The following is a 26201-nucleotide window of genomic DNA, read 5'->3' as shown; positions in this document are numbered from 1 at the left end:
TTCTAAAACCATTTCACTGACAAGGGAACTTTTTCAGAGAAGCTAAGTGACTTGCCCTAGGCCACACAGCTTGGAAACCATAAAACATGACCTCGTGTGAGGGGTCTAAAGGTTAGAGCCACAAAAATCAATGACCTTAATCTCTCATTCCATGAATCTTCCAACTTCTGCATAGGAAGGGCTTCTGCGAAGCTGGGGAGTAGTTAAATGTTTAGATCCATGAAGACCTGGAAAGCTGGCCCAAGTGACCAGCTGGTGACCTGTAGTCTAATGGCATGTTGTCTCATAGAACTGTCTGTGATGATGGATACGCTCTATATCTGCCTTGGCCAGTATGGCAGTCACTGGGCATGCGTGCTGATGGAGCCCTGGAAAGGAGGTTTGTGGGAAGAAGATGTTTAAGTGTATCAAATTTTACTATGTTTAAACTTAATGAACCACATGTGGCTATGAGCACATTACTGGAGAGTGCCTCTAAAGCTTTTCATACACGTTCCTAGGCACTGCAAGAGGAAGGTTGTGAGAAACTCCTAGCTTCCCCGGGGCAGCCCTTGTGTGAGTGAATAAAGAAAAACAAAACTCACTCCAGAGCTCTGATCTTGGAAACTCTGCAGCTGGAGGAGAGAAATGGCCAATTCCTAAACAAATGACCTCTCACCACCCCGTCCCCATAAGACAGAAAAATTAAATGCACAAAAGGTCCCAACTTAGTTAGTTTGGAAAGGCTGCCACTTTTCGTGAGGACAAATGCCTTTGGCTTCGGGTGACAGGACTCAAGTACGGTAGAAAGGGAAGAGCTGGCGGAGTAAACAAGAGCAGGCCAGGCACTCTCTGAGGTGACATAAATCCAGAGGAAATGGAGTCAAGGAGACAGAGGCTTCCAAACATTCTTCCTCTCCTGCTATTTTAAGCAACCGATCCCCTCGGTTTCTCGGAGGTCATTTCATTCACTTCACCCGAGAGAAGGAGCTGGCTTTAATAGGCGCAGGACACCTCGCGGCAGCCCACGCGCAGGCCAGGCCAGCGCCCTGCCCAGGGAGGTTATTTTAAGGACCTAAATGGCTCCCTGTAAGCAGAGGGGTGCTGAGGCCTGCTGCAGCTTCTCTCCCACCCGCTACCAACCCCATCATTTCTTTGCTAATAAAATCACCTCAGCTTCCCTCCACCCAGGCACTTCTGAGGACAGGAGAAGGGAGGCAGGGCGGTGAGGGAGGACTCAAGCGAGGCCATCTTGTTTTTTTATCAATGGTAGGCAGCGGATTTCTCTGAGCTCCCGTCTCTTCAGCAAGACTACACGCAATGAGAATGAGAATACATACAATGGCAAGAACTTGACATAACACACGTGAAGCACACAGCCCAGGTACACTGTAAGGCTCAGCACTGAGTGGTTTATGTGCTGGAGATCCGAGTTGAGACTGTCGTCTGCAGGCTCCTCTGGTGGAGGACACATGTGTGGCCATGGGGATCTAGAGAGTCTGGAGAAAGGCTGCCTGGGTCTGATTCTATGACCTGTGAGACCTGAGCTGGCACTTAACCTCTTTACAGTTTCTTCCTCCTAGAGATGTAATTAGCAGAGCTTTACCAGTGGATTAAACATCACAACCACGTGGCAGGGCTACAACTCCAAATCGAACTCCGCCCTCCCCAGGTAAGACCAGCACCCCAGCTTCTCCTGGAGCTCTCTGAGGAGCTCTGCAGATGAGGAGCCAGCCAAGCAGCATAGCTAAGAAGTGAAGGAAAGCCATCAGCCTGGGTGGGGCAGAAACAAGCGCTCCAGAACAATGATGCTTTGCCCACTAATAACAGCTAATGTCTGGGTGCTTGAACTGTACCAGACGTTCCCAAGAACTTGACCCACCGCCTGGTCCCTTTTCCACACCATTTCCTTCAGAGTTTCTGAAGGAGGTCCTTACATTAGTCACACATACACATTTATTTTTAAGCTCTCCAAGTGATGATAACATGAATCTCTGGTTGAGAATTAGTGAAACAGCAACTTAATTAGAATTGTGACATCCCCATTTAACAGCAGAGGAAAACTGAGACACCAGGTGGTCAGGCAGTGGCAACCCTGAGATTTCACCCATAGCTACCCCATGCCCCTTACCCCTTCTGAGGAACAGGCCCTTGGACACACCCAGTGTCCCAAGACTACTCCTTCTGTATCAGTTCCTGACTCACTCTTGACTGACTTGCAAGACCCCAAAGCTGCCTGAATATGGAGTCTAGTTTTCCCAGTAGTGAAGGACATGTGTGTAAAGTTACAAGTGGATCACAGAACAAGCAGACTAATTAAACAGACCACATTAGTGACTGGAAACAGCAGAGCTGATAACCTTCATGAAGGCTGCTGGCCACCTACAAAAGAGCTTCTTCAGGCCATCAACTAATGATGTTAACACTGGAAATTAACCCTCTCTTGCCCAAGTCTCTGGCCAGTCTTGTTGGGCTCTGCCTCTGGAAGGACAAGGGAGTTCGGCAATTCAATCTATTACACAATTAAGAAAGTTTGAAGTGGCCTTGCCTCCTACCTTGCCTCCTACTTGCTATCTCTTTAGGTTAAGTTTGGGACAAACAACCAAATCTACACTTGAGTCTCTGGCTTAATCCTGCCTCTTCCCTACTTTAGTAAGTGCTTGGCCCATAAACCTTACCATTACGTTCAGCTTTTCTCTCATAACTCACATAACAGACTGTAGGTAAATACCATTGGCTCTGACTTTAAAACACATCTATGATCACCTGGTCCAAGTTTCACTCTCAACTGGTCCAAGTTCCACCCTCTTTCGCTTCAGTTATTGCAAAACTCTCTTACCTGGTCACTTTGTTTCTACACTTGATACTAAAATCCATTTCCACCAGAGCAGAGAGAATAACCTTATTAAAATGTAAATCAAATTATGCCAGTCTTCTCAAGTTCATCCTAGCACACTCAGCTTTAAAGCCAAGGCACTATTATGCAATAGTACTGTGCGTTATTTCCTCTTCTGCACCGCCTGCTCCATGATGAACCTAACCACACTGATCTCCGTGCTCCCCAAAGAAACCAGGGACACTCGCTAGTCCTCTACCGAGAGCTGCCTTCTCCAGCCAGAGGGCCTCTCTGGCTCCTCCATTGTGCCTGCTGCCCTCACTTTCAGCAGGGACAGCACCTCCCTTTCAGGACTTTATTCATTTGGTCTGTCACTGCTCCCTGGAACACTGCCCAGTACACAAAAAGTCCTCAATAAATATTTGCTGAACAAATGATGTACCCCAAACTGAACTTTCCTCCCAGCTCCTAACCCAGAGTCCGTCCCTCCCATTGTGAGCACTTTCTCCTCAGAGACTAGCTAAGTAGAAGATATTATCTATGAGGCTTTACAAAGGTCCGGTGGCCGCGGTCATTCTGATGAGTTTTAGAGACAGCTCTAGCCCTGGGGCCTTGTCCTACACTGCAGCACGGAATCCCAGCACAGTTCTGGCTTGTCCTGCCTGCCCTGGGAGGATTACATCCAAAAGAACAGCTGTGAGCAATTTGCTTTCCAATTTGGTCTCCATGTATAACCTGATCTCCTCAGCTCCTAGATGAAGAAGAAACCACCAGGTCCCGAGTTCTCACAGGCAGCCCTGTCTTGCCTTACCTGGAACAGTTTGCTGGGTTTCATCTTAGGATTTGGGGGGTGGCTGGGGAAGAGAAGGACACAAGGCACCTCACTTAACCTCGTCTCTCATCCTAACCTTCCCCAGTCCTGCTCCAACTTTGGGACTGAGAAGAAATGCTAAAGCTTGCACACCTCAGGGCACAGAGCTCTGCGTCTTGCCTTTTAGAACTCCTGGCCTCCAGTCATCCCCAGTGACTCTCATTTTCCCTCCTCCTTGAAAAACCAGGCCTGCCAACTCCAACAAACAGCATTTAAAAATATCTTGGTGGATTATACAGCATCGCCTCCTACATTCCTCACAGTGCCTGTCTGTGTCCCGTGTAGGATAAAGGAGGGTGTACAGTATTTATTTTTTTCTCTAGCTTCTCCCCTACTATAAATACTCTGGTCTGGGTAGGCAGGCTTCAGACAGCAGCTGTATGAAGTCACCTCGGGGCTGGACCTCACCACAGTGCTGGCCTGCCAGGGCCCGGACACAGCTGTCAAGCAGTTTATGTCAACCAGAAGTACACAAAACTCATCCTTCTGAGAGAAGGCAAAGCAAAACCTATGTGCGGCCATTACAGCTAACGCTAATGTTAAAAAGATGCCGTTCAGTCTCACTAGCCAGCTGGGTCTCGGAGCACAGCTTGCTTCAGCCAGGGGTTTTTCTTTCCTCGGGATACTAATTATAAGGATTGACCTTAGGGGAATGATTTCACAGAGTTCTTGTGGGGTCCAGAAAATTTCCAGAGACAGAAGGGCCCCCAGAGAATATAGTCCAACCTTCTCATACCACAGAGATCCTAAAACCCGGGATGATTCACTCCAGTCTCAGAGAGGGCAAATGCCTGTCCAGAACTTTCTTGGTCCAAGTCCATAGTTCTCTGTGCTGGATTGTTCTAGAAAACTGCTGATTACCCGCCTTCTTAGTATATGAACATCAACTTGTATTATGACTTCCCACACAAAAATACTGATCTCATACTTTAAAAGGCATAAACCAAAAAGTTTTCTACAAAATGGGCTACGAGTAGCTCAGTCGAAGAACACTTGCCCGGCATGCCCAAGGCCCTGGGCTGAATTCCCCAGCACCTGAAAAACAAGCTTTCAACAAAAGCTTTGGTTGGGATGGTTTTCCTGGCTCACACTCTTAAAAGTTTCATCTTTCCCCAGACTTAGGTTTCTATGGCCAGAACTTCCAAGTTTAGTTTCCCTATTTAAATTTTGCCCATGAAACTCCATCTCAGCTCACATTTAGAAAGGAAGACCTTCAAGTCATTAACTACAAATAAGTCTATACGTATGTTTGCGATATCTTCATGAAATCTGTCTTTTTCAAGTGACAAGAAAATTCTTTCATCACACTGGGGTCAGGAAAAGGACACACACATAAGGTGTTAGCCAAGCCAGTATGATCTCCACATTCTGCTGTCAGGGCTCAACTGAGCTCAGGAAGTCCAACCCAGATGAAGATGAATTATAATGTGCTTCTATGATGCACATTTAACAGAAAATCTTTATCAATATTCCGGAAATACTTCAACAAGAACTAGAAAAGGGCTACACATAAAAAATGGGCTGCCAGCTAGTAAACTCTGTCCTGGAAATCGAGCCAATCAAAAGGTCTAGGACCCTCTTAGCTCTTCTTGTGTCATGCTTCCTTAACTTCCACGGCGGAAAATTCTGCAAGAGTAAACTCAATAATTGTCTCCTTTAACAAGTTTACCACTCCCAACTTTCACTATGTAGAGAGATCGCTTTGGCCCTGAAGAACTAATCAGGTCAGAAGCCAAGTTCAACAAGAGAAGTGAGACTGATCGAAAAGCTTTTGTCCCCCCTCAGCTCCAGTTTGCTCATTACAAGTCCTCTATCACTTTCACTGCCCCAACAGCAGATGGGTGCATTTTTGAGGTCAAGCTTTCAATCAACAGGCAGGGAAGCGGGAGGTCTGGGCTGTGGTTAAGATGAGCAGCACACCAGACACACTCCATTTCTGAATTATAAAAATAAAGTTTTGGAAAACTCTTGTCCAGCGCTCTGGCAGCCTTCTTCACATCTGGATAAAAGATGTGGGAATTTTTTCCTTCTTCCTGTGTTATCTCCTCTCCTCTTCCTTGTTATGTAGCTGAGCTTCCCAGCCACACAGGGTCACTTGCTGTCATTCACAATGCATGCATCAGCTTCTAGGTCTTTCCCACACTGTTCCTTCTTTCTCTTTCTTGCTGTCCAGTCTGCACTGGCTCATAGGCTACACCTCCTACAAGAAGCCCCACTCCCTTCCGCTCACCGGGGGGGGGGGGGGGGGGGGGGGCACCCTACCGCCTTTGTAAAGCTTCAAGACCTTCAGCTATGGACTGGACACTATACCTCCTTTGCAGAGAGACAGGGTAGTTGAATGAAATTAGCTCATGAAAAGACCAAAGACGGGTAACACCATGCAATTAATGGGGGCTATCAGCACTGTTACCGTCATTGTTTTAGGCAGATGACAGTCTCCTCTGCAGCTATCCACATGCACGCTATCCTCTTAGATCATAAACTCCTTGAAGCAAGACTTCTTGTCTTCCCATCCATCTGGCTCGCCTTGTGCAGAGCCACTGCTCAGCAAAGTAGATCAATGAGGCTGCTGGGGCATTTCTCAGGCTAACCTGGGCTCTGTTTCTCCGACATCTCCTCCCAACTCAACATGCAGCTCCAAACAGCCAAAGCTGAAAACCCGTTTAGGTGTTTTTAAAAACAGGCAAAGCTACACATGGTGCTCCAGGCCTATAGGCCCAGCACTCAGGGAGGTAGATGGAGAAGGATCAAGACCTTGAGGTCATCCTCAGCTACACAGTAGAGGTTAGGCCAGCCCAGTTTACTAAGACCCTGCCTCAAAACAAACAATCAACCAAGGTGTCCACATCATAAATGAGCAAAATAGGAATCACCTGCCATCCCCATGGCTCAGGAATTGGATTCAACAAGTCAGATCCAATATCCACAAGAAAACTGCTCCATGGAGTCGGGGCATGAACGAGACAGAGAGAGAGAGAGAGAGAGAGAGAGAGAGAGAGAGAGAGAGAGAGAGAGAGAGAGAGAGAAACTTCACTGCCAGACTGCATTGTCCTAGGGACAGTCCATCCATAACTGAGCAAGTTTTCCCTGACTGAAGATGCTTTCCCAGGCTCTATAACTTCTTCCTAACTCCAGAACCCAAGTATTAGTCATCAAGGAGAGCTGTGTGACTAACACTTGCCACCTGGGATGTGGGTCATGCTCTACCCCTACATGAGAGACTTGTGTAGCTTGAGCTTTTAGCAAAAAGGAAGATAATTGGTGCATTTAATAGAAGTTTGGAAAAGGAAGGAAGGAAGGAAGGAAGGAAGGAAGGAAGGAAGGAAGGAAGGAAGGAAGAAAAGAAGGAAAGAAGGAAGGAAGAAAAGAAGGAAGGAAAGAAGAAAAGAAGGAGAGAAGGAAGAAGGAAAGAAGGAAAGAAAGAAGGAAGGAAGATCAGTCCCTTACAGAGATGCTTATTAAATATTCACAATCAACTGGGCGGTGGTGGCACATGCCTTTAATCCCAGCACTCAGGAGGCAGAGCCAGGCGGATCTTTGTGAGTTCGAGGCCAGCCTGGGCTACCAAGTGAGTTCCAGGAAAGGCACAAAGCTACACAGAGAAACCCTGTCTCGAAAAAAAACAAAAATAAATAAATAAATCTTCACAATCACCCTATGAGTTGCAGTCCTACCTTACTTGCAGAGCGGTGTTTTCCAACCAAGGGTGAATTTGTTCCCCATGGAGCATCTGGAAACGCTGAGAGACATTTTGGTTTGTCACAATGGCTGGTGGGAAGAGGGTGTTATGTGTACAGTGCACAGGACAGCTCATGACAAAACATGATTCAGTCCCAAATGCCAATAGTGCCAACTTTGTTACAGAGAAAGAAACTAAGGCACAGAAGTTAAAGAATTAGCCCCACACCCCACAGTTCACAAGGAGGTGGGGAGGACTCACACTCAGCAGCTTTGCCCCACCCCCCACAGTTCACAAGGAGGTGGGAGGACTCACACTCAGCAGCTTTGCCCCACACCCCACAGTTCACAAGGAGGTTGGGAGGACTCACACTCAGCAGCTTTGCCCCACACCCCACAGTTCACAAGGAGGTTGGGAGGACTCACACTCAGCAGCTTTGCCCCACACCCCACAGTTCACAAGGGAGGTGGGGAGGACTCACACTCAGCAGCTTTGCCCCACACCCCACAGTTCACAAGGAGGTTGGGAGGACTCACACTCAGCAGCTTTGCCCCACACCCCACAGTTCACAAGGGAGGTGGGGAGGACTCACACTCAGCAGCTTTGCCCCACACCCCACAGTTCACAAGGAGGTGGGAGGACTCACACTCAGCAGCTTTGCCCCACACCCCACAGTTCACAAGGAGGTGGGGAGGACTCACACTCAGCAGCTTTGCCCCAGGCTGTACTCTCACCAAATCCTCAGCATCCCTAAGGGCCCTGGCACACTGCATATTCATCAGGCGCAGCCTCCCTGAGCAGAAAAGTGGGCTCCTCATTGGGTAGCAGAGGAAAGAGACTTGGGGTGCTTTGCTTGAGGACATGGGTCCACTAATAGGCAAACCAGTTTGGGAGGCCAGAGTTGGGTTCTTAAAGCCAGAGCACCTTGGCACAGTGCTGATTGGGTTTTGTCCTGTACTCCCAGTACTAAGATGCAGTCGGTAGCTGGACACTGGTACACTCCAAGGAAATCAATGTACCCTCCATCAACGCTCTTCTGGGCCTGGATGATGGCTCACTCAGGCAGAGAGCACTGGATCATTGGGGCTCACCGAAGCCAGGCTAGCCTACTCTGCAAGTTCCAGCCAGGCCAGAGAGACAGCCTCAAAAAAGACAAGGTCGCCAGCACCTGAAGAATGACACCTGATGCTGACTTCTGGCCTCCACGCGCACACACATGCACACACACCCACACACACCTACACACACATGCAGAAAGAAAGGACAGGGTCTGGCTGGGTCTTCTGCTAACTCTGGGCGAGTGAGCTCAGCACCCACAGACGACCAGCGGCCCACACTTGGAGTAGCTTTGGCAGCCTCCCCTCCCCTGCAGGTCCATCTGCCTGAGCTCGCTCAATCCCTCTTAACCAAGGAGCAGCACTCTGGCAACAGTTCAGCTTTTCCATTCGGATGAATGTATTGATTACCTAGCAGCTGCAACTTGGAGAGGCACTCCCTGGGGCAGCCAATCTCCCCGCCCCTTCAAGAGCAGGAGAAGCGGTGCCTTCAAATCAATGGCACCTCCAGGGTCACTCTCTGGGCCTGGAAAGCTTTGGCTGGTCTGAGGAGTTTAAACTGCCTAGACATAGCAGGCCCTTTACAAACAAGATCTATAAGTGTTGCTTTGCCTTTGACCCAACCTGGTTCTTTGAAGAGGGTCAAATACTGACCTGCTCTTGCCCTCTGACTCTGTGATTCTTTATAGGAATCGGACTTAATCTTGGCCCAGCCCCCATCACTGAGCAGTGAACCATAGGCTGCTGAGGACCCCTCTGTGGAAAGCATCCTACTCACAGCAATTTGATGAGTACAGATCAGAAAAACTTTCAACTCAGTCTTCCCATGGATTTCTCTGCTTGCCTACTAGACTTCTGCTATAAAACTCCTCTACGCTAGGAAAGGCATCTCTCTAACCTGAACCACCCTGCCCTCCAACTCACATCACACTCATCACAGATGGCTTTGGGGAGCATGCTAGGAATTAGGATATCCACTGACTGATGCACTCACTGTGATATGGTGACCCTCAAACGATGCTTCTAATCATCAGGAACTTGAAATTCTCTGCTTCCATAAAGGGAAGAGTTCTTCCAACATGTAAAAAGGATTCAAATGCAAATTTTAGAATGAAAAACAAAAGCTGTGTGGTAAGATCTATTGGCTGTCCTACACTCACAGAATACCTAAAAACTAGACACTGTGCAGGCTCAGGGGAGATGGTGATGTTTGTGAGGTAATGTGATGGAGAGACAGGAGCAGGAAATGATTCAAGAACATGCCTTGGGTGCTGTAGAAACTTCAGGGAGACCTGGTTCTCCCAGCTGAGGGTGGGGAAGTCAGGTAAAGCTTTCTAGAAGAGGCCTAACAATTCCAGCTTGTTTCTCATACTTCCTAAGGCAGGGGCTGCATTTCACAGGTAAGCAAGAGGTGGGGGAAGGATAAATTAGTTTTCATTTCCAAAGCTTGCTTTGTTTCAGTTCTGCAAGCTCCCTTGGCTTTAATACAACAGTCAGAACAAGGGAGGTGCCCGCCCTCCTCCCTCAGTCTACCCAGGTGTTAAAACTGATTAAACAGCAACTCACGGCTCAATTAACCCTTGCTCCTTTGGCTAATTATCTCAGTGGAAATCCATCCTACAATCTCTTTGACAAATGAATGCTTCAGCCAGAATTTCCATCCTGCTTCAGACACAGCCTCTTTATTTCTTGGCTGTAAATGAGATGTTGACACTTGCCTCAGCTGGTAAATAAGTGAATAATTCAGAAAACTCCTAGTCACTATTTGCAGCCAAAAGCTCCTAAGACGGTAGTGTTCATATTAGTAGCTACTGCTAATGAAATTTCAGAGAGGCCTTCCTTGACTACCACTTACACTATCTCCACCTATTATCAGATCCTAAACAAATAACAACAAATGCCACTGGACATGGTGGCATATATCTGTGACCTTGGCACCTGGGAGGCAGAAAAACCATGGGTTATAGGCTAGCCTGGGCTCCATAATGAGACCCTGTGTAAAAAAGACCAACACACACACACACACACACACACACACACACACACACACACACACGGAAAAAAAAAATGGGCGGGCAAAAGGGCTCAGTAGGTAAAGGCATCTGATGCCAAGCCTAACAACCTGAGTTCAATCCCCAGAACCCACAGTGGCAAGAACTCATTCCCACAAGTTATCCTCTGACATCTACATGTGCCATAGTACAAATATGCTCCCACAACACAATATGTAAAAATAATTTAAAAATATAAACCTGAACACCACCAGCCATTATTAAGAGTAAATATTTGTTTACTTTTTCTTGTCCCTCCACTGGATTACAGACTTTGAGAGGAGGGTCACCACACCCCACTGCAGGTTTAACAGTGGGGCACAGTCAGTGGTGAATAAGTATTTGCTGAATGCATTGCTACTATTTATTGCGCCTTTACTACATGCCAAGATCTTTATGATTTCTATCCTCATGCCAACCTTATAAGCTAGGTATTATCATCCTCCATTTCACAGATGACAAAACAGAGGCCTAGAATGATTACAAACTTTGCCCCAGGTTCATCACAGAGGTATGTTTCAAACTCTTACATTTGCCACTGTGACAGAGCATGTATTCCAGAGCTCCATATACAGCTCTGGAATGAGAATGCTCTTATAGTTATCCTATCATTTAATTGAAATAACAAACCGAGTTCTCTCAAAGGCCATGGTCACTCATGAAATCTTAGTAAGAAAAATGGCCAGGAAGGAATCTAGAAGGGCTGTACTGGATCAAACCTGCAGAGTTCCCTGAGAAAGAGAGGAGCGAGCAAGGGGATGAGGTGGAAGAGAGATGTTTCTATTTTCTGCCAGCTCCCTGTTTATAAATACCACTCTATTAAAGCAGTCTCTCTGCTTCCCATAAGGAAGTCATGAAGATCTCAGGGTTTAATGACTCCGCCCAGGGTTCCAAGACATCAATACCAAATAATCAACAATGTTTAACTCCTGCTGCTCTGGGGAGCTGGGGTCCTGTTTTATAAACACTACAGAACTTTTATCACCCATCTCAGGCTGAGCAAAACCATATTTGTCTGGCATTCTGAGTAATGGAGAAGAATAGATGGATTAGGGCTCTTAAATTCCTTGGTGGAAGACATTAAAAGTTTAAGAGCCCTGTACAGCTGAGTCAAATGCAGGAGCCCATGCTGTGTAATTAGCAGCACAACAACAATACATATATAATTTAAAGGGAAGATCAGCATGGCAAGAATACCAGCCTGCACTCTCCCTTCCCATATGGAGACATTCCCCACTTGGTCTTCAGCTGTATACATTGTAACCTTGCTGGCTTTGGGGCCACTCGAATATAAAAAGGGTTGGAGGTCTGAGTTTCTTTCCTAAGTGGTTTAGGCTTCCTCCCTCTGAAGACAGCTTTCCAACATATGCAATTCATTGCTTCTCTAGTAAACATTCATTCCCTGTCTAAGGGGATTTAATAGATCAGCCCAGTTGCTGTTTAGTGAGACCGCCCCCTAGTTTCTAAGTATGAGAAGTGGGCATCCATGTTATGAAGGGGGAGACAATAGTTGCCTCTCCTGGAAGAGTGCCTTAGAGACCAGAGAACTCAGAGGGAGACCCTCTGGTACTGAGCATCCTAGGGAAAGGAGCATTCCTGCCTTCCTCACCAAGGCTGAAAGGCCAATCACAGGGACAAAATGCCCACCCATAAAGACAGTCCCAAGGGATTTCATAAGCAATGCTCTCTGGCTGTGAGCCCCTCAGATGGAACACTTGTTTGCTAGTGATTTCTGACCACTTCATACTTGCAGGTACACCAAGAGGCAGCTGCTCTTCTAAGTCTTGGTTCGCAGTTGGAAAGAGACATTGAGCTGGCTGGGCTCTGGCTGGGCATGAGGACACGCACCGGTTTGTTTTGTATCCACTGGTAGTCCAATTTGGCTTATGGGGTTAGGGTTTAAGTGCTTTACCCCAAGACTTTACTCTCCAGATTCGGTCCAGGCCCCACGGTACTGTGAGGGTTTCCCTTAGTACAGAACTCTTCCCTCGGGCTATGCCAACTGGATGGAAATCCCCTTGCCCCCCACTTCCTCTCTTGGAACTGGTGTTCCCAGTGCTGAAGCCACAAACTTCAAGTGTGAAGCGTGATTATCAGCAGTGACATCATCAGCTCTTGGATTGACCTCAACTCTGACCTAAGAGCAGGAAAATTAACAGGCAAATATTCTTGATTCCAGGAATGTCTCATGGCAGTGTCAGAAATGAAACCCACAGCAAGAAATATCAAAATAAGCACACTGAGTAAATACAGGCTCTTCCAAATTCGGCCTAGCAGGTCAATTGGTCTCCTCGAAGTTAGGCGGATGAAAAAGAGCCATGTAGCATGCTAAGGTTCAAATTCCAGTTTTGTTACTTAGTATCTGTGTTAGCTAAGCAAGAGACTGAAACGGCGAGTCCTTTAGCTCCCCCTCTGTATAATGGGTTAACACTACAGGTACTTATCTCCTGGAGAAACAGACCATTCTCCCTGTTCTCATACTACAATCAATACAGAACATGTATTCTTCTCGATCTCCCCAAAGTGTGGGGACTCCGCCACTGACAAGCAAACAAGTCTAAAGCACACACAGCTGGGTGTCCTCCAATTCAACCCAATCAAACCCTGACACCACCAGGAGATAACACCAGCTCCCAGTCGTCTCAGGGAGCTCAGTCCAGCCACAAGCCCTAGGTAGTTTTTACTCATGCTTCTGACCACTGGCTATAAAGCAGGGTCTCCACAATGCCCTCCTCTGATTTCATTTGCTGGAGTGGCTCACAGAATTTAGGGAGGCACTTACCAGTACCATGGCTTGTTTATAAAGTTTACAAGGCTACCCATGAAGACACCCATGGGACAACATATGAAAGAAAGTGAGTCACTTGCCGCTCTGGTGTTCAGCTATCCGGAAGCACCAGGAAACTTGTCCTCTTGAGTTTTCTTTATGAAGACTTTATTATACATGCGTGATTGATTAAAATCTTGGCCACTGATGATGGACTTAACCTCCTGCCTCTCTCCCTCCTGGGAGGCTGGGGTAGGAGTCTGTAGGTACTAACCCTTTAAAGTCTGCTTTAGTCTTTCTGGTGACTAATCCCCAGCCTGAAACTACCTACAGGTGGCAAGCTCTTAGTCATTATCATATAAAAATACATTCTCATTTTGGAGATTTCCAGGAACTCTAGGAGTTGTATGCAGACAATGGGGACAGAAACCAAATACCCAGTTCACTGTATCACAGTACAAATGCACGCTGGCTAATTTAGAAAAGTGCTCGTCACATACAAAGTGCTGCCAACAGTGACTGAAGCATTGTTATTCTAAATTTTAGCTATCAGGAGTATGTTAAGCCACATCTACATGTGACCTTTATCCCTTTATCCATTTCCAGAACCTGCCTGGTCTCTTCCACTACCTGCTTATATGCCACTGAGAGTTGCACCCAAAGTGACCCTTCCAATTTAGACCCTAAGGTTGGTCCATCTTAAATAATATATGGTGCCAACTCCTGAAACTGGAGTTAGACAGGCAGTAGGCTGTTGAACGCATCTCATGCCCCAAACTACCACAGAGAAGGGCAAGCACTTTGCTTTCATCCTTGGCACCGAAAGCCTTCAGGGGGATGCAGCTCCTCAATGCTTCATTTTCCAGACGCCATGCCCTGCAGCTGCCCATCCCCCACACTTCATTCCCATAATGTGGTTTACTGAAGCCCGTCATCTTTCCTTTCAGGAAAGCCTAAATGCTGTGCATTTAATTCAACATGAGGTTCTAATCAAATGCTTACTTGGTTAATGACAGCTGGAAATTCGGGCCCCAGAAGCCAGCATGTGGCTGTCTTTCTGGGAAGGAGATTCAAAAGTCCTTGGTTTCCCTGGGCACATAGTATTACGAGCTGGCAGCTCTCCTGCCACCTCCTGGGAAGGGGCCTGACTCTGAGCATCCTTAAGCCCAGGGTGCAGCACCAGACCTTAGGCTCTCCACTCTCCTCTACCCATCCCATTTGTCAAAGGTTCAGGTGTTGGGAGTTCAGACCCTTGGGCTGCTGCTACTGGGCTGAAGAAAACACCAGGAAAAAAAATCACAGTAAAGTGATAGATTCCTCGAGATCCAACTAACCAAGGCAACCCGTAACAGGGCAACAAGCCTCACTTTGGATGGTAGTTTAGGAGTAGTTTGGTCCAGCCACCCAGTCTCACCCAATCCATGAACAGCCAACAGAACACTAATCCTTATCCTCCAAAAGTTAGACACCCCAAACAACCTTTGGCAAGAGCCACTTAAGAATTCTTCCAGAATCCCATTTCTCCCAGAGACCTGGTACGCTTCACAGCTTGGTCTTAGATCCACTCCTGGGGTAGCCCATCTGGTCCGTACGTCGAGGTCTCCCCGTACTTACCATTGGCGTTCTTGCCGCAGATGAGATGCTCATAGGGTTGCAGGACTCCCCAGAGCTCGGCGTCGTTGTTGATGACCATCTCCAAGGCCTCGGCAGACACCTCTCCGCCCCCTGCCCCTCCGCCATCCGGGCTCTGGCTCGCCAGCACCCTGGCCCGGATCTCCTCAACTAGGTTCTCCATGCAGGCGGTGAGCGAGATGGCCGCGTACTCATGGATGCGCACGGAGATGCGAGTGTCCACCATCCAACGGAAGAAGCGGCCCACGGAGAAAGTGAGGCCGCAGCGGGCCGACTTGCCGCGGCGCAGCCCATCGCCAGCGCTCATGCTGTAGAGGGACAACGCCTTGACCGCCGCCAGCGCGCAGCTCTCGGCCAGCGCCCAGCTGTGCACCAGGCGCACAGCGCTCTGCACCTCGAAGCGGGTGCACTTCGCGTGCAGCACGCTCAGGCGCTGCGCCTCCCGGGCCACGCGGATGAGCGCCCGGCGGAGCAGCCCGGCCAAGCGCCTCACCGCCTCGGCGGAGAAGGCGGGCAGCCTCCGGCCGCCGATGCTTTTGCGGAGCACCCGGGCCACGTCTCCCTCGGTCCAGGGGAACTCCTCCAGCTCCGGGAGCCGCGGGCAGCGCGAGAAGAGGTCGGCCACTTCGGGATCCTCGGGCAGCACCGTGTTCACCGTGTCCCAGCTGTTGTGGCGGCTGTTCATGGAGCCGGAGTAGCACCACCAGGCCGCCCCGCGGTGCTGCTGCGCCGAAGAGTTGAGCGCCTGCGAGTTGGACTTGGAAGACGAGAGGCTGAGCGAGCGGCACGAGTCGCCGGCCCCATACCCGGAGTCCAAGGTCAAGTCCTCCAGTGTCTTCAGTGTGGAGCTGTACGTCCCGGCCATGGGGAGCCTCCGCGCGCGGCCTCGCCGAGCGAGGGGCTCTCACTGTTCCATGCCCACTTGCCCCGGCGTCGGGGGCGCGGAAACCAGCTCTAGGCTCTGAGAGGCGCCCTCCGTACTCGCCGCGCCGAGCCTCGGGGCCGCAGCATCGCCCGCGCACGGGCCGCGGGAAGGTAGGCGAAGCCCTGGGCGAGCCGGTCTGGGCGAGCCGGAGCCCACCGCCGCCGTCCGCGTCCTGACGCGCCGCTGTCAGCGAGCGGGCTCCCCCCCGGCGCTCCTCCTCCTCCGCACTGCCCCCGCCAGCCCTCACTCAGCTCCCCTTACCGAACGTCCACAACAACCGGGAAAGAATCCCGAGAGAACTGGGCGGCCACCGAAGAGCCAGGCGCCCGAGGCCCGTCCCGGACCAGCCGGTGAGAAAGCGCCCCACAAACTTCTTCGCGGCGCGGGCTACGGACCCAGATGGGTTCTGGGGGGCGGTCCGCATGCAAATACACCCCGGGCGGCTCACCAATCATCAGCCGCGCCCGGCAAGGGCTGCACCAATGGTTTCCGGGGGAGGCGGGGCTATGCAAATTTCACTCCGCCTGGGATGAAACCCCTCTGCTGGGAAACCCGGGACCGAGGGTAGCGGGTGGGTTGCATGGAGGAGGGAGAGGAACAAGCGAGGGAACTGGCAAGGGGGTGGGGCGCAGAGACCCAGAAAGCAGGGGGTGGGGGTGGGGGAACCCAGAAAGCAGGCCCCAGAGCTGAGAACTAAACTTTCGTTTAAGTTTAGCGAGAAGGTAAAGCCTCTCTTTGCTGTCCCTTAACCGCTTTCTGGGCTTGGGACGTAGGCAGGCAGCTCCTGGTGAAGCTGCGTGCAGTGGAGCCTCTCGAAGTAAGAAAACAGGCAAGAGACCCGATCCACCTTTCTTGTCGACTTTCTACCAAGCGCCTCCTCTTTTCCTAAATGAAAAACTGTTTATGTTTGGAGGGAAGAGGGACGCCGCTGCCTCTCTCCTCAAATCTGTCTGGTTTTGTTTGTACTGACTTTAGGTTCCAGTGGGAACAGAATTTCTTAAGCTGGGATCTGAAAATGGCCCGACACTCGGAGGCCTGTGATCACACCCCGGTGTAGGTTCACACCGTTTTCCTAGGATTACCTTGAAGGAGAAATCCTAATCTAATGAATGCACGACTTCCCTATTATCTGTGTACTGGCGGCAGATCCTTTTTGTCCGAGGTGGGAGGGAGCGCTTGAGGAAGAACAAGGTGAGAAATGAGGACCGGCGTTTGAGCACCTGGCCGGATACAGGTGTTCCCTTTTAAGGACTTGCTGGACTGATGTGCCGGTAGGCGGGTCATCTGTCCCTCAGGACTCTGTCTCCTAGGTACAGTGAATTACTGACCTTCCATGAGAGCCGAGTTGCATCCGGTGTGTCTGATTTTGCGGTTCGCTAGAGAGCTACTGATTGCACAGATCCACGCACGTCCGGCTGCTGCCCCATAACTATTCATACGCACGTGCACAAACGTGCATCAGCCCCCTCCAGGAGAACTGCAAAATCAAACCGTGCATTGTGCACACGTTCGTACCAAGTCCGCTTCGCCAGCTCCTGAATGGCTCCTTTGTGCTGTACTTTACAGTTCTGACCTTGGGCCGTGAGTTGGATACGAACTAGAAACGTCTGGTTTGTCTCTTTCCTTAAATTAATGATCCCTTTCCCCATGAAACGACTTTTTACTTGGCAGTTTTACTTAAATTTTCCTTTTCCAGGGTGTGTGAGACGTCGCTTACAGAGGGTTAGAATTGGGAACAGAGTCCATGATAGAAGTACTGTGCAAGGCACAAACAGCCATCAAGTTAACAGTCACATTTTATAGACGCGAGATCAGAAGTCAAATTAGAGGTTCAACTTGTCAGAAAATACGAAAACATTTGATGGATTTAATGCTCATTAAGAGAAATATAATAAAGGAAATATCGCCCTCTAGTGGCTATCTAGAGGAAATAAAATTTAAAAATGTTTTTTCCTTTGTTCACTTAAAACATAACGGCAACTACTGACTGGAAAGGCATATTAACTAAAAGGGTGATTTGGTGTGTTTCTTAAACAAAACATGGGAGATTTGCATTAATATATTTAAATATCTTGATGACTTAAAATGTAAAGGTAAACATTACCAAACTGGACATAGGTGTGGTTGTTCATGCCTGTAACTTCAGGACTGATGAGGAAGGAGGACCTCCAGGAGTTTGAAGCCAGACCACGCTACAAGGTAAGAAAACCCAAAGGAGGAATAAGACATAAACAGGCCTAGAGTGAAATCCTGGAGTCTCATGGATGTTAAACTGCTCCACAAGGATGCTAGATAAATAACTGGAGTTCTTTAATGGACAGTAAGGAAAGCAAGAGAAGGAAGAGAAACCCTATACATTAAAAGATACTTAGAAGATACATCAATCAATCACAAGCTATAGAACTTACTTGGGTTTTGATTTAAAAATTAATAAGCATTGGGCCAGAAAAGTGGCTCAGCACTTAAGAGTCCATACTACCTTTGCAGAGGACCCAAGTTCAAATCCCAACACCCACATTAGATAGCTTATATATCTCCAGCACCTCTGGCCTTATAAGCACTTGCATTCACACACACACACACACACACTAGATCTAGATCTAGGATTGCCCATGCCCATAGCCATACAAGGGGAGTAGCTTTAAGTAATCCTTGGAAATTTTGCCATGGGTGAAGTCTTCTATTTTGTTATTTAAAACATAATTTAAAAAATCTGGAGATTAGAATACAAAATACCCTAAAATTTATCTTGAAAGTGAGAAGATTATAATCTGAGCTATCTAAATACAAGTCAAACTGTCTTATAAGAAAAGTAGAATGCCGGGCGGTGGTGGCACATGCCTTTAATCCCAGCACTCGGGAGGCAGAGGCAGGCGGATCTTTGTGAGTTCAAGGCCAGCCTGGTCTACAGAGCGAGATCCAGGAAAGGCGCAAAGCTATACAGAGAAACCCTGTCTCAAAAAAAAAAAAAAAAGAAAGAAAGAAAGAAAGAAAGAAAGAAAGAAAGAAAGAAAGAAAGAAAGAAAGAAAGGTAGATTATGGCCTGAGCATTGGAGAGTGCCAAAGTTTTGTGGATCATCATTGGCAGATTCAGCAGTTATGGTAACTTCTGTGTCCTCTTGACTAGGCAAGTATGAATGTAAAGTTGGAATCCAATAAAAATTAGGTAAGTGAATGAATAGGATAGGATGAGTGGGACAATTTACCACAAAGCCAGGCTGCTTAGGTTCACAGGAAATTTCTTGGCCTCTCCTGTACTTAAACATTTGTGTCAAGGTAAGTGTAACTGATATCTGAACTGAGGTCTGTCTGCCCCTCTTTTCCTCAACCAGGTTCAGGATGGCCCCATGATTCCTGCCTGTATTACAAAGGGATTCCTAACCAATGACTTGGGATTTATAGATGGGATCTCAAGGGGAAGGGTTTGTAAACCACCTAAAATTGCCTAAAACATTTTTTTTTTTTTTTTTTTTTTTTGGTTTTTCGAGACAGGGTTTCTCTGCGTAGCTTTGCGCCTTTCCTGGAGCTCACTTGGTAGCCCAGGCTGGCCTCGAACTCACGGAGATCCGCCTGGCTCTGCCTCCCGAGTGCTGGGATTAAAGGCGTGCGCCACCACCGCCCGGCCTGCCTAAAACATTTTAAGTGAGTACCAGTTGGTGTACCAGGAAGACAAGCAGTTGGCAACTCGAAGCAGTAGCCACCACCTCCATGGTCCTGCTGCCACTGTTTGTAGCTTGGCCCCGGCCTCAGCTTCTCCTCAGCAAGCCTGCTAGGCCAGCCTCAAACTCTGGATCCTCCTGCCTCTGCCTCCTTCAGCAAATCCTACCAGCGTGAGCCACCACAACCGGCAACATGTCTGAGCTGGGGCTCACAAGGCCACAGGCAAATGGCTCTTTCGCGAAGTCTTAGCATGAACATTGGGCACCTGATGTAGCATGGATTATTAGAAGGTTTTATTAATAAAAACAAACCTGGAGCCAGGTATTGGGGTGAACGCTGAAAGATCAGAGAAACAGAACCAGCCACAGCTAACTTCACCTCGCCAATTTCTCAGCCGATCCTGTTTCCTCAAACTGGAAGCCTCTGTGTCCTCATCCAAATGGATCTCAGCTGAACTGCTGCTAGAAGTCTAAAAGCTTAACCAGGCCCTAGCTCCTGGTCCTCACACATTATATACCTTTCTGCTTCCTGCCATCACTTCCTGGGATTAAAGTTGTGTGTCACCGTGCCTGGCTGTTTCCAGTGTGGCTTTGAACTCACAGAGATCTTCATGGATCTCTGCCTCCAGAATGTTAGGATTAAAGGTGTGTACCACCACTGCCTGGCCTCTATGTCTAATCTAGTGGCTGTTCTGTTCTCTGACCCCAGATAAGTTTATTAGGGTGCACAATATATTGGGGAACACAATATCACCACAAGTTGGAATTGTTCTGGGTAAAGTTAGGTGTATGTAGTACTACCCAATAGAACTTGCTGTGATAATGAAAATGTTCAGTCTTCCCTGTCCAGTTCAACAGTCACTAATCACATTAATTTAACTTTAATTGATTTAGTTTACCTCTTAGGACCATTAGCCCTTTGGAGATTTCATAAAGACCATGGGCCCATGCTGTCAGCTGAATTCAAGGTTAAACATAAATCAATTAAAGTTAAAGACACTGTAAGACCTTGAGACAGAGAAGCGGCTCCTGCACACACACACACACACACACACACACACACACACACACACACACACACACACAGACTTCAGGAAAGGTAGAGACGGTGACCATATTAAGAGAGAGATGGCTCAGATTCCAGAAGTCAAGCCTATGGGGACTTGTCGTGCTATGATCAGGCAACTGGTAAAACAAGTGACTTTCAGAATGACTGTTATGGATGGTTTCATGTGATAAAACTCTGGGATGAGGGGAAGAAGTGGAGGACATTGCCAAGTCAAGACAGGGATCTAGTTACGGTTACTATGGGGCCCATGACAGAGCTGGACACCAGTTTTTCCGAGCAAGGACAAAAGCAGCAAGCAATGTGACCTCACATCTCTGAGCAGCCGAGGTGAGTGTCCCTGGCTGTCTTTTGGCAGGTGGCAGACTTGCTCCTAGAATATAAGGTGAGCTGGGGCTTATGGTGTGCTAGTTCCTCTGGTTAGAGATTCGGTGAGAGCGAACCCAGACGATAGGAAAGACTTGCTCGCCCCGCCCTTGTTTCACCGTGGTTGCCTCCCACTCCATGCCTGAAAACGGGCGATCATTTAACTTCGAAATGATTGTTCCAGCCTCACACAGAACACAGTGTGACTAACAGAAAAGCAGAGGGTTTGCTGTGGGGGTGAGGGGAAGGGGTGAGTGGAGAAGGTAGAGCCATGCATTCACTCCCAACCCCTTAATTTTTAGACAGCTTTTGAGGAACCTTGTCAGAGCTTGGCAGACTTCAAGAAAATGACTAACATGGGAAGGCCACCGTCTCTGCTCCGATTCTCCACCCTGGTTAGTGCACCTCAGGGCTTAAAGATGGTGACCAGAAAAAACATCTGTGGAAGCAAGGCGACATGAAAAGGACACATGATTAGCAGAAAAGTTCCATTGTTGAAAGAAGCAGCAGCAGTGTGGAAACTTTTATCTTAGGAAGCCCAGATAAGCCTACTCTTGATACAGGCATTTTTTCCCCTGACCTTTACAATGAAAGAGCAGGTCCTCTGTAATCGCGTTTTGAGATAATCTTTTTGTACACTGTGTGAAGATGTGCCACTGTGATCGGTTTTAAAAAAGAGCTGGATGGTCAGTAGCTGGGCAGGAGAGAATAGGTGGGATTTCCAGGAAGAGAGAGGAACTCGGGAAGGATCTGAGGTGCGCAGGATTTCACCAGCGAGACTTGGAGCAAGTTGGATGCATGGTACTGAGAAACAGGAAAGAGCCACGTGGAAAAACATAGATTAATAGAAACAGGTTCGTTTAAGCTGTAAGAGCTAGCTGGAAGCAAGCCTAAGCTAAGGCCACACTTTCATCATTAATAAGAAGTCTCTGTGTCATTATTTGGGGGCTAGCAGTCCAAAGAAAGTCTGACAAGAAAAGTCCAAAGAAAGTTCTACAGGAAAGTCCAAACACACTCACAGGTTCTGAATCTTGGGGTCAACCAACTGCATATAGAAAATATTCTTCTAGGGCCTGGGGAGATAACTTGGTCAGTAAGGCATTTACAAGCACAAGGACCTGAGTTCTGAGTTCAATCCCCAGAACCTACACAAAAATGCCAGGCATCAAAGGTCTTGCTTGTAATCTCAGTACTGGGGAAATAAAGACAAAAGGATCTCTGGTTCTTGCTGGCCAGGCAGTCTAGTTAAATCAGTGAACTCCAGGTCCAGCAAGAGAGTCTGTCTAAAAAAGATAGATGAGAATGGTGATCTCTGACCTCCACGTAAATGCACGTGCAGACACCTGTGCACACACACATGAACATGTATGTATGAATATACCACAGAGTCAAGTGCACACCCACACCCAAGATTGCCCGTGATTTGAACACCTTCAGACCCTTGTCATTTTATATGAGAGTTTTGAAAATGTTTGGGTATGGAAAAGTGTCCTGGAACCAATTCCTTAGATATGGAGGGATAACTGTAATTTGAAACAAAGAGCCTCCACGGTGATTATGGGGAAGGAAAAAATTCCTTTCTCCAATCAATACATGTTATGCAGAGGGCTGATATTCATGAGATATCCCATGCAAAAAAGAACAATCAGTTTGGGAAATTTTGCATTCCTCTTCTTCTTTTAAGACTTTGTTTATATCTAACTTACTCTATTTGGGTTTAAATGGAATGAGAACCTTTTTTTCCTGTTTGATTGTGTATGGGTGTGTTCAGAGTAGCTATTGTGCGGCAAGACTTTTCCTGGGGAGGAGCTATCGACATGTCTACTCACCCCAGACAGGTTACCCACAAAAGACCAAAGTGTAGATACCACCAAAGTCTAGCTTGGTGAACCAGTGGGTTTTATTGGTATTACTTACAGGAATATGGGTGAGGGGTTGCTTACAGGAGCAGAAATGACTTGTGGGCCGCCGCATCACCAAAGCCCATCCCAGCAGAGATGACAGTACATAAAACTGGGAACATGGAGCTCACTGCGCATGTGCTCACTGCACAGGGGCTCCCCTGCATAGCCCGCGGGCAGCTCAATAGATTGAAGATTGTCCTTTCCCGTGTCTCAATAAGTCTAAACCTCCTCCAGGCAGCTCCGCTGGTTTCTGCATCTTCCAGGCTGCTGGTCTGGCCTCAGTGTCTTTGCAGGTTACCTCCTTGTGGCTTGGCCTCACTCATGGAAGAGGCCTCACTCAGCTTTTATTGTTTACTCTGGCAGGGAGGCGTGTAGACAATCTGGTCCATTTCAGGGACTTCCTAAAGCTGTTTTGAGTTGTTGACTTCCGGTTTAAGAGCTTCCTATAGGATGGAATGTTTCAATCTAGGAGGAAACTGTTACACAAGAGAGGCCTGAGGTTGAAATGGGGTGTTACTGTTTTGTGTTTATTTAGTTTTGTTTCCTCCCAGTCACTTCCCATTGCATGTATTGAGGTTTGTCCTTTTGGCTAGTCTACCCAGCCAGTGGAGTGAGGTGTTCTTATCTCCACCTTCTCCAAGCTGGGATAACAGGTGGGCCAACGTGTCCATCTGGCTTTTGAATGATGTTTTTGGGGTCCAACTTCTAGTTCTCATGCTTGCCTTGCAAACACTTTTCCAGTTGAACCATCTTGCCAGCCTAAGAACTCTTTTCAAACCCTATATGGCTGCTTTAAAATCATTGAAACTTTTAAATTAACTTTTTAATTTAGAGGAGAGAAGACAGGCTCCACCCCGGTTTCATGTGTCTGCTTAGGTAATTGTGGCAAAAATCCAGGTTGGTCTTAGAGCAGGTTAGGCTTGCTGTCTGACCACCGACAACACTGGTGTTTTATTATGTGCTCTATATAACTAAGATTCTGAAGATACTCCCACCCCCAAGAAGGAAAGGAGGTTGGGTGTGGGTGGGTGCTACACAGGGCATCCAAAAATTCACAAAGCAAACAGGACCTTGGGGTGCTCCCAAGGGTCTTCTGCCCAGGAGGAAGTTGACATTGGCTTCATCAGCTCACTGGAGCTTGAGGTTTAGGGAAGAAGCCGGATCACAGTTCCGAAGGACGAGGCTGGGCAGAGGCACTGTGGTCCAATCCCGATGTGCAGATCTTTCCTGGATAGCTGTTAATCCTGTCCACTGCCCTTCAATCAAGCATCATTAGCCTCATCTATATAGTCTTTAAAGAATGGTATTCAGTCCAGCTCTGTAAGATTGTCCAAATGTTCATCTTTGGAAACTCAACTTCACTCTGATCACAGATCTTATGTCCTGCGCTCTCGTCTGGAGGTCTTGTTTCAGTAAGTCTGGCATGTGAACCAGCTAAGTGTTGTGAACAGAATTCCCAAGTGATTCTCATTAGACAAGCTTGAGAAAGGCATTTGTTCCCCAAGTCCCAGAGTGCCTGAAATCTTAACATGTTAGTCCTAAGGCCCTACCTGCAGAGATTCAGTCACCAGGCCTTCTGAGTTCTATGAATCCTTTTAGGTCCAGGCTGCTTGCTTATTAACATGCAAGTTCAGGCATGTCAGATCCTCCCCAGCAGGTGGCGCTGCAAACACTCCCCTGAAAAGTCAAATTCCTTACATGTGATTGGGAAGTACAACCATTTCAGTCACCCCAGATGATAGATCTGGGGTCAAGTAACTCTTCCCATTAAGGAATTCTTCCCCGTGTCTGAGGATAGCTCTGCCCTTGAGTAAGGACATTCAGCATCTAGAATGATTACGGTTTCAGCACAGGGATGAAGGAATTGCAGATGGGATCAGAGGAAATGACCTTCAGTTCAGACTCCTGTCTCTTTAGGCTGATAATGCAGAATTGGTTTAAGAATAAAGAACACAGTTTGGTGATCTGTCTTAACTTAGCAGTGACAGGTTAAAAACTGAACCATATGTCAGTCTGTTTTTAAACCCTCTCATCTCTTTTTCCAGTGACGTGTCTGTCTGTTTCCCACCGTGACGACCATGGACTAACCCTCTGAACCTGTAAGTAACCCTCCAGTTGAATGGTTTCTTTTATAAGGGTGGGGTGCAGGAGTGCTTATCTCTGTGTGTGTGTAGAGGCTAGAGGTCAACGACAGGTGTCTTCTATTGCTTTCCACTTTGCTTTTGTGAGACGGGTTTTTCACAGACTATGGAGCTCATTGGTTTGGGCTCTAGTTGGCTGACCTAATTGGGGACCTGTCTTTTCCCTACCCCCATGGTGCTAAGGTTACAGATGCACACCCCTGTCTGTCTTTTACATGGGTGCTAAAGGTGTGGAGTCAGGTCCTTATGTTCACACAGTGAGTTCTTTACCTCACAGAGCCGTCTCTATAGCCCAAGAACTGACTTTTCAATGCTCTTTATTTGTTATCAGGGCAGGGCATGCCGTGGTGGACATGTGGAGGTCAAAGACAACTTTGCCGAGCTGGTTCTCTCTACCACCACCAGGCTCATATCCTTGGGCGGCAAGTACCTTTCCTCATTGAGCCATCTTGTCAGCCCCATAGAACTAACTTGTTCTGATTGATTCTGTGTGTTGTTTGTAATCTTTTAATTTCTACCATATTAATTTCTTCCCTGATACTTAGTATTTCTTTCTTTTTGGTTTTTTGAGACAGAGTTTTTGGTGTAGCCTTGCCTGTCCTGGATCTCGCTCTGTAGACCAGGCTGGGCTCAAACTCACAGAGATCCTCCTGCCTCTGCCTCCTGAGTGCTGGGATTAAAGGTGTGTGCCACCACTGCCTTGCCAATACTTAGTATTTCTTACTTACTGAAGGGTAAGTAGGTCCATTACCTACTACATGTGGCTCTGGCAGACCTTGCTCTTCTCTCCCCTCCCCCATCCCCTCTGCCTTGCTAAAGACCATCAAGGTCTGTTCCCTTATTTGGACACTTTCCTATGCCAGATGCATTCCAGAGGATGAGTACCAAAGTCCAACAATCAAAAAACCCCTTTGGTTCACCTAATTAACATGCCTAATCAAAGTATCCCACTGAGGGGGTGGGGATGGAAAAAAAAGTATCCCACTGAATCCTAGCCCATTCTAACACAGACACACCCCCTTTCTCTCCTCTTAAAAATTACACCTGCGAGGTCATTTGCCGCTGTTTTCTGCCTGAGTCAGAAAGCAGCTACTTTAACTTTTCTGCTTGATAAAGGATCTCTCTGTAAAAACAGGTGTTTGGGTATTGTGGTGTTTGAAAGAAAATGGCCCTCAAAGGAAGTGGCATTATTAGGAGGTGTGGCCTTGTCTGAGGAAGTGTGTCACTGTGGGGGTGGGTTTTGAGGTCTTTTCCTCAAGCTTCCCTCAGT

General features: G+C 47.8%; 1 protein-coding gene and 1 long non-coding RNA gene across 2 annotated transcripts in view; one reads left to right on the top strand and one right to left on the bottom strand.

Moving 5' to 3' along the window:
* Positions 1 to 16169, bottom strand: part of Abtb2 (ankyrin repeat and BTB domain containing 2) — a 166044-nt gene extending 149875 nt beyond the window's left edge. Inside the window, exon 1 of the mRNA XM_006983624.4 lies at positions 14853 to 16169. Coding sequence (XP_006983686.2) covers positions 14853 to 15735 — 883 coding nt within the window. The 5' untranslated portion in view covers positions 15736 to 16169. The remainder of the gene's footprint in view (positions 1 to 14852) is intronic.
* Positions 16025 to 26201, top strand: part of LOC121828752 (uncharacterized) — a 55477-nt gene continuing 45300 nt past the window's right edge. The window contains exons 1-2 of the long non-coding RNA XR_013050623.1: positions 16025 to 16145; positions 24836 to 24889. This is a non-coding gene — a long non-coding RNA (uncharacterized LOC121828752). The remainder of the gene's footprint in view (positions 16146 to 24835; positions 24890 to 26201) is intronic.

Source organism: Peromyscus maniculatus, chromosome 4 (genome assembly GCF_049852395.1).
Source record: "Peromyscus maniculatus bairdii isolate BWxNUB_F1_BW_parent chromosome 4, HU_Pman_BW_mat_3.1, whole genome shotgun sequence".
Lineage (NCBI taxonomy): Eukaryota > Metazoa > Chordata > Mammalia > Rodentia > Cricetidae > Peromyscus > Peromyscus maniculatus.
This window is presented reverse-complemented; position numbering and strand designations above follow the sequence as displayed.